At 38.3% G+C, this 8,915-nt stretch overlaps 1 protein-coding gene across 1 annotated transcript; it reads left to right on the top strand.

Annotated features, from left to right (window-relative positions):
- Nucleotides 1-1,866: 1,866 nt before the first annotated feature.
- Nucleotides 1,867-6,171, top strand: LOC102432421 (ral GTPase-activating protein subunit alpha-2-like; the record flags this gene model as incomplete). Its single annotated transcript, XM_006109123.3, has 3 exons — nt 1,867-2,034; nt 3,094-3,231; nt 6,106-6,171. Coding segments are annotated over 3 exons (372 nt in total), but the record flags the coding sequence as incomplete, so codon positions are not given.
- Nucleotides 6,172-8,915: the final 2,744 nt, after the last annotated feature.

The following is an 8,915-nucleotide window of genomic DNA, read 5'->3' as shown; positions in this document are numbered from 1 at the left end:
CACACCCCCCACTGGGGATGTGCCCACAACCAAGGTACATGTTCCTGACCGGAATTGAACCTGGGATCCTTCAGTCTGCAGGCTGACGCTCTATCCACTGAGCCAAACCGGTTATGGCCTGTTACCTATTTTTATTGTGGTTTTGTTAATATTGACTTTCTCATGTTTCTCATTTTTTTAATATGCTACATATCATATTAACCAGATGATTCATACAAAAAATTTTGGTTTTATTATTATTTGATTTTCCTCCAGAGAGGATTTATATTTGCTTTCCTGGGGCAGGATAACATGGTATACCTTGGTATTGGATTTGTGTTACATAGTTGTCTACATTTGTCAAAACTCATCAAATGATTCATTTAACATTTGTGCATTTCATTGTTTATAAATTTTACCTAAAGTATGGTAAATAATTTTGAGCTCTCATCAGTGATATATACATGCTGAAATGTTTAGGTGTGAAATGTACTGATGCCTGTGGCTTTCTTTGAAATGCATGAAAAATAAAATGGATTGGAAGGATAGATAGAGAAAGGTGGATTGACAGATGTGTGATAAAGCAATTAGAGCAAATGCTAATGGTAGAATTTAGTGAATGGGTTTATGAGTAGTCATTGTAAAAGTCTTCTAACTTTTTGTTTGTGTGGAAATATTTGTAATAACATTTTGGAACAAAATTAGAATAGGACATCAGCATATTTTTGTCATACTCTTCTTTGTCTTTGTTGATCTTTCTTGCAACAGATACAATATTTGGTACATTGATATGCTGCAGTCTTGTTATAACACAATCTCCCCTGTTCTGGCATTTGATGGGACATGACCACCATCTATGGAAATTAATATAAATTGCATAAACCCTTGTCGCATTGAACTCTGCCTCTAACTGGATCCTGAAGCATGAAGCTTTAGGATGGTGTTAAAACAAAACTCTGAAACTTGAGATCAGAATGTGGATTCATTGCTAATTAACTTTATAACCTTGGGAAAATCTCTCAGTTGTTCTGAGTCCCATCTTAATTCTCATCTATGGAATTAAAGCATTCATCAGAGTATTGAGTGCTGCTTTGTGTTCACCCCTCATACAGAACTATCTCTTAAAGTGATTACTAAAAAGGCAAATGTATTTTCCCTTTACATTTTTTAAATTTATTACATTATATCAAAGTTCTTATGATACATAAGGGGGTTCTTTAACATTAAAAAGTTCACATAAATATGCATAATGCTAAACTGGCCAGGGCTTTCATTAACATTGGTATTTCTACTCAGTGGTGTGTGGTAAATATTGAACAACTGGCTCTGAAAAAAGGAAGGGAGGGAGGGAAGGAGGAAGGAAAGAAAGAATGAACGACAAGGAAAGGGAAAGGCAAAGACAAAAAAAAAAAAGAAAAGTAGATGGTAGCATTTGCAGATTTCTGTGGTGTAAATACTTTCACCTTGGCTAATTCAAGCTAGCAACATGGATGTCACTGAACATGGAGTTGAGAAGAGATGTGACAATTGGCCGCAACTGGCTGTTTTTTGTTTGTTTTTATTTTGTTTTGTTTTTTGGCTGTTGTTTAATAGGCAATTGGATTATCTCTATAGGTCTGTATTTTGGTTATTTTTGTGGAAAAATTATTCAGAATATAGAAGTTATTTTTAAATTGCATTATATTTTCTGGCACAGTTATGAAAATGCTTATTTTTCTTTAGATAAATTTGTTGTGCACAAAAATATGTGACCCCCTGTAGCATATTACCAGCTGTATGTTTTAAAGGAAAGTCTGAAATTGGTGATGGTGCTTGGAAATTTCTATGTGGCTCTATAGTAATCTGAACTTGTATAGCGTTAAGGGAAGTTTTCTCTTTTCATTTCAGGCATTTTTGTTGCCTTCCTGTGACATAGCTGTAACAAGAAAAGTAGTCCAAGTGTACAGAAAGTGGATCCTCCAGGACAAACCTCTGTTCATGGAGGAACCAGATCAAAAGGAAGTTACCCAAGAAGATGCTGAAAAATTAGGATTTTCTGAGACTGACAGCAAGGAGGTAATATTTTATCTCTTGTTTCATTTGGGAGTATATATAGTTTAGTAAAGTACACCTGGCTCAGTCAGAGATCCCAGGCAGGCGGGTCTCTTTTTTTTTTATCATTTCTGATACTCTCAAGTTGCTGAGTTCTCTGAGGACCTGCTTCAGTGAGGCTGCCTTAATCAGCTATCTCCTAACCCTCACACTAGGTCCACTTGTGCATTGCAGCTTCATTATCCACCATTGCACAAGAGTTGTTTAATCAGCTATCATATTTTACACATCTCTGTATGAGCCTAAAAATGTCATTGCCTTATCATTGACATGTTTAAATAAATAGCATTCTCAGAAAGTGGGTGCTCGCAGCATGGACTTCTTAGTCTGTGTTTGATAAAGCTATAGGCTGGATTAATGTAAAACCACAGAGTGGGACCTCTTCCTGAACCACAAAAGAAACTTAAGTCTTATTTATATTTCTGGCATGCTAATTTGAAACCTAGTCTGAGAAATTATTTCTAAAAGTAGATGTTTGTCATAGCAATTGACAGCAAATATTTAAAAATATTTGTGACCAAAGGCATATCTCTTTTAAATATCTGTATTAATTACACTAGAGGCCCGGTGCAAGAAATGCGTGCACGGGGAGGGTTCCTAGGCCTGGCTGGCGATCAGGGTTGATTGGGGCCTTCCTTACCCCAGCTGCCAGCTGCAGGCCAGGGCCTTCCTTCGTTCTGAGCCGCCTTTTATTATATAGGCTTATATAGGATAATTTTGATTTTTCAAATATTCAGGTCAGAATTAATAGATGAGCAAATGGAATTAATCACATATTTTAAATTTAAAGGATAAGTGCTCATCTAGTCATTGGATGTTTGTTTTCTTTTTCAACACATAATAACTGACAGGTACTATTTTAGGTGCTGGAGACAGAGTGGTGAACAAAATGGCAACACACACACACACACACACACAAACCTTGCCTCCCAGAATCTATTTCCCGTGAATTCTGCTTAATGTAAGAATTAAATATTCAAACATGTACTTCTTCCCCCTCTGTTAACTAATTATTTTTTAAAGACTGCACCTGAAAGTTCCGGTCATAAGCGGTCTTCCAGTTGGGGACGAACATATTCCTTCACGAGTGCGGTGAGCAGAGGGTGTGTGGCAGAAGAGGAGAACAAGAGCGTGAAAGCCGGGGCCCAGGCTGTGCTGCAGGTACGCTGCCGGCTGGCCAGAGGCAGAAAGGCCCCCAACTGGAGTCAATGTGAACATTTGTGTATTGAGATAGCATCCTATAAAGTTTGGTATTTTTAGCCTCTGTCAGTAAACAGCTCTTAAATTCTCATTCTAAGTTTTCTTCCTGATCTCTCACTTTCAATTTGTAAATAATTTTTTCTATTCAAAGGAAACATATGAACAAGTTTCACATTTTAAAGAGGGATTACTATACAGTAAATGTGAAATGACTGAGATTTATATCTTAAAAGTATCTTTGGGACACATATGGGTAATTAGTTACCTGGACTCTAGTTTGCAAGATAAGTGTGGTTGATTATATAATCATCAGTAATACTCCTCTTCTTAAAAATTGTCTGTGTTTATGAAGAATGATGAATTATGCAATAATTTTAATAGTTATCTGAATGGATTTATGAAATAGAACTGATACCATTTAGAACATTGGAAAGAACAACTTTGGCTCATTACTTAATTTCCCCAGACCTCAAGATTTTATCTCAGAAATAGGGATTGAGATTGCCATCGTCAGCCATCCCAGTGTCGGCCGGGTTGCAGGTGCCAGTTATTTCCTTGGGTTCAGAAGAGTCTTATTTGTTTTCTGAAAGGCTAAGTTACATCTACTTGGCTGAACCAAGAAAATAATTTTCTACTGGCTTATAGCACTATAGATTTCTTAAAAAGTTTAGTTTGGATCTAAATGGCTGTTTTTATTCTCATTGTATCCAGTACTCTGGCCCTCTGCTTGGTTCATTGGGGAAAAAAGTGGCCAAATGGAGGTTTGATAAGATAGTACTCCTCTGTAGTTGCTTTTGGTAGTTACAATATGGGCATAATTTTTATTTTTACCTTACCAGAAACTAACATGGTCATAAAGAAATATTCATGTAGTTGGCATTTTGATATATTTTTTAAAAGTAAAATGAAACAAGTATAATACTGGGTGGGGCAAGGGTAGATTTACAGTTGCTTGTATGGAAAATAGTAACAATAATTAATAAATAATACAAGAATAAACTTTGTATTTCATGTATTCACAACTGTAAACCTGCTTTTGCCCCATATATGAAGACCTTTGCATTTTTACTTGGGAATATGCAAAAGTTTCAAGTTCAAATCAAGAAGCCAATACATTGAATGAAAAGGATCTGGATTAAAACATATCACCTAGGCCGGGCATACTTCTTTTCAAAACAGTCACTAAAACTTCTTTAGTTTATGATTCAAAAAGTTCTTTGGTTTCTTTTTTCTTTCTTGAAGGCTAGTAAATTCTTTCTCGTTACTGTTATCTATTATCAAGTATTATAGTGCTCATTTAATAATTCTTCCTAGAAAATGTTGTCATCACTCCTTTTAAATATTGCAAAAGATAATTTTTGAGACTGTCAACATTTTAGTTCATACACTTGAACTAAAGTATGTTTGAAGTATGTTCATTTCTCAGATCAGTTTTTGCATCTGTTTTAAGATGTTGTTAATGGATTTCATCCATGGGTAAGCCAGAGAAGTTCCATTTATTCCCAGATCCTTTGAATTTGTACTGTTGAACACAGAAGAAACCTAGTATGGAATATAGCTCTAGATATATGGAGCAGATCCATCCTCATTACTGGATTGACAACTCAGAATTTCCTAAATTGAGGTTTTGCTAGTGTCATCTGTCTAAATAGTAGCTCATTGTTATTTATTGTAGTGCCCCTAAGCATAAATTTACTGCATGATAACCTTGGTTAGTGCTTCTTCTAATTTCTGCTGAAATACCCCTAATGGTAGAGGACAGTAAACTTGTATCCTAAAGTTCTGAGGTAGAGCATAGAATGGTTGGCTGAGTATCTAAATTTTTTTCAAAATTTTCTTTTATCTTAAGAACTAGAGGCCCAGTGCACGAATTTGTGCACCAGTGGGGTCCCTTGGCCTGGCCTGCGGGATCGGGCCGAAACTGGCTTTCTGACATCCCCCAAAGGGTCCTGGATTATGAGAGGGCGCAGGCCAGGCCAAGGGACTCCACTGGTGCACAATCAGGGCTGGGGAGGGACGTGGGAGAGACCGAGAGAGGGCTCCAGGGCGTATCTGGCCCATCTCGATCAGCCGGACCCCAGCAGCAAGCTAACCTACCAGTCAGAGCATCTGCTCCCCGGTGGTCAGTGCACGTGTTAGCGGCCTTAGCATATCATTAGCATATTACGCTTTGATTGGTTGAACGGACAACCGGACACTTAGCATATTAGGCTTTTATTATATAGGATTCACTTAGGTTTTATATTTTACTGCACAGTATAGTTCTTACCTTAAAAATATATGCTCCTGGAATATGTGCAATGTCGATCATGTGGCTTTGGCTGTGTCCTGGCATGCCACAGCTCCTAGAGGCCCACCCTTGTGTGGTGCTGGCCGTGCTTTCTGTCAGCAAGTTGTTCATGTTCTGGGAGATTCAACAATAACCAGATAGTTTTTTCCAGCCACTTTCTGACCACAGTGTCTCTTCCTCTCCCCAACATTTCTCACCCAGAGGCAGTGATGTTATCCTATCTTATCTTTTTTTGGGGGGAGGGGATATACAAAATTTTTTTCAAAAGTTTTTCTGATTCATAAAATTTCTAAAGTCACAACAGTAATATGTAATAGTAATTTTTTTCTAGGAATGGTCTTTTAGGTTTCTCAGTATTTGAGTGATTCTAGGAGAGGAATGAAAAAAAGGCCTGAGTATATGTTGGCACTGTATTTTTGCCTTAATTGAAATAACTCAAAAGTGATTCATTGGTAAAGTAAAATTGGTAATATTATCTTTAAGCAATATTTGTTCATATTTATATGTTTAATATTTTCTAAAGTAAAATTTGTCTATTTTTTAAGGTGTTTTTGACAAATGCTGCAAATGTCTTTTTGCTGGAACCATGTGCTGAAGTCCCCATACTCTGAAAGAACAAGTTGATGCTTGTAAAGCTGTTTTGATTATTTTTAGGCGTATGATAATGGAGCTTTCAATGAATAAAAAGACATGGTAAGTTTATTTCAAATTAATTAGTATTATAAAACAGATGATTCCATTTTACAACATAATAAATAAAATGTTACAGCCTTCATTTATTATTGGCTTTACAAAGTTAACAATAAGATGATAATCAGTCTTTTGTAACAGTTTCTGTGAATTTTGAAGAAGGTAAGTATTCAGTACTTTGATAATTAATTTATTGTAATTATTGGTTTTAAAAATGTTCTTGAATTAAGAGTAAGTGGTCAAATTGCTTTAATGAGAACAGTTTTGTGAAAAAGCAGTATAACTGGAGTGTTATAGTATCATTCCTCATAAGCCCAGGACAGTTTGTTAATTGCTCCAAAATGCTGTTAACTCACTTTTATTGCTTCAAGCTTGAAGTTTTAAATTCATTTGGAAAAACAATTATTTTAAACTAGAGGCCCAGTGCACAAAATTGGTGCACAGGTAGGGTCCCTAGGCCTGGCCGGCGATCAGGGCTGATCGGGGCCTTCCTTCCTCCCAGCTGCTGGCTGCCTGCCAGGGCCTTCCTTCATTTCGTGCTGCCCCCTGGTGGTCAGTACACGTCATAGCGAGTGGTCGAACTCCTGGCTCCTGGTTGGTCGAACTTCCAAAGGGACAATTTGCATATTAGCTTTTTATTATATAGGATGATAAATTGTCAGAGTGACTGAAAAAATAGTGCAGCCAATATGCTTATGCGAAGTGTTTTCATTTTCACCCTTGGTTTTTGTTTGGTGTTTTTTTTGTTTATGCTATCCCTAAAGGTTAACAGTGCATTAGGTCTTTTCCTGTGCTCTTCTCCCACAATGGACATCTTCATAGCACTTCAGCTTCTGAGGTGTTCTTACAGGTTCTCGGCCACAGACCAGAGCACCTCAGTGCCACTTCCTAATCCTTCTCTTCCTTAATGCATCGGAAAGACAGTCTCTCGGTTCAGTCCATCCTTTCCATGTTCCTCTCCCCCAGCCTTGATCCTGAAGCAGACAGCCTGCCCTTACTGCTCACCTGGCTGTGGTCTCAGTCCACCGAGGCCACTGCAGACCGCACTAGTGGCACACTTCCTTCCTAGAAATCTTGGGGGTCTGTGTTACCAGGCCTGTGTGCTGGATGCCTTTTCCGGACATCCTCAAGTCAGCACAAAGGGTCCTTTGGAAGGATCTGTCTGCAGGTTATGAAGCCATAGAAATGAGGCAGGACTGAGCTGGCAGGGGCCCTATGGCCATTGAGTCCAGCTCTTTTCTTTCTCAGAGGAGGAAAGGGTGGGCCTGGAGGAATTCTGTTCCGCAGAAAGTTCACTAATACAGAAACTGCAAGTGTCAAAATGATTATCTTAAGATGTAAATTGCACTGTCATTTTCCCAGACTTTTAAACTTAAGACTGTTTGCCAAGAAGCAGTTGTTAAAACTGTAAATTTTAGAGTGATGAATAATATGATTTAAAAAAAGTTACTGTGTCAGCCATATTGAAAGTTATGAGAAATACTGGTATGCTTTTAACTCCAATATCCACTCCTTGATACCACAGTTATAGCAATAGTATTTTTTATGTATTTTTCTTTGAAAATTCTGTGAATTCAGTACATTATTGTACAGTAGTATTTTTTATTTTTGATAATTTTTTAAATGAAAATTTTAGGAAATCAAATTAAGCAATTATAATAATTCAGAAAAACCCAGATAAAAGTATAAAAAAAAACAAACTATAGAAATAGATCAAAATACCAAAAAATAGTAGAGTATAGAAAGGGATGTGCCCTTTTTCTTAGCAGATTTTCTTACGTATTTTAGAACCAGACAATTCCTAAATTCCTTTCCTTCTCTTCCTCTTCCCCCCTCCCATCTCTTCCTCTATCCAATAAGGAACAGCTAGCTTCTGCTTGAGGGTATTGGGTAAACTAGACAGATAATTACCTGCCCTTGGGAGGTTTCCACCCTCACAGACTGAGAGATATGAACACAGAAACCATTTCAGTGGTAAAAAGTGCTAAAAAGAACAAGGAAGCTGTGCAGGGCAGGGGAGGTTTGTCATCAGATGTCAGGGAGGGCCTTCCCGAGCAGAGCCCTGAAGATGGAGAGGAGCCTGGGGGACGTCCGAGGGAAGAGCGTTGCTGGTCGAAGGAACCCCAAGTGCCAAGCACAGTCTGTTCCAGGCAGGAGGAGATGACAGCCAATGTGGAGTGGACAGAGGGGAAGGGAGTGTGGGAGGGGCGAGGCAGGGGCCAGCCACAGCCAGGCTGCTCGGGGCCTTGCAGACCACAGGAAGGCCACTAGCTTCCTCTCTGTGTGTGAGCAGCAGTGTGACACAAGTCTGATTTATGCTTCCAAAAGATCCCTCTGACCGCCATGTGAGAAGAGTCCGTGCAATGGATGCGACACAAAGACTGTGGCCATAGATGATGGCGGCTGTTTACACTGGGGCTGTAGCCTGAGAAGTTTAATGAGATTAAGTGTCATGTTAAGAAAAATACTGTCCCAATATGCAAGAAATATGAGAACAGTATAAAGGCACTATGGTTTAGAGATTGCATTGTCTGACCTATACTACATGGCATTGTTCAGCTCTTGATTTTATCCCTAAAGAGCAAGATAAACAAATGGGTAGTGTGTAGGATCTCAAAGGAGAAGTTAAAAGGAACTGAGGTGGTTTCCTTCAGAGAACAAATAG

The sequence above is a fragment of the Myotis lucifugus genome, unplaced genomic scaffold, assembly GCF_000147115.1.
Source record: "Myotis lucifugus unplaced genomic scaffold, Myoluc2.0 scaffold_6157, whole genome shotgun sequence".
Classification (NCBI taxonomy): Eukaryota; Metazoa; Chordata; class Mammalia; order Chiroptera; family Vespertilionidae; genus Myotis; species Myotis lucifugus.
The sequence above is the reverse complement of the archived record's forward strand: the minus strand, read 5'-3'. Positions and strand labels throughout refer to the sequence as shown.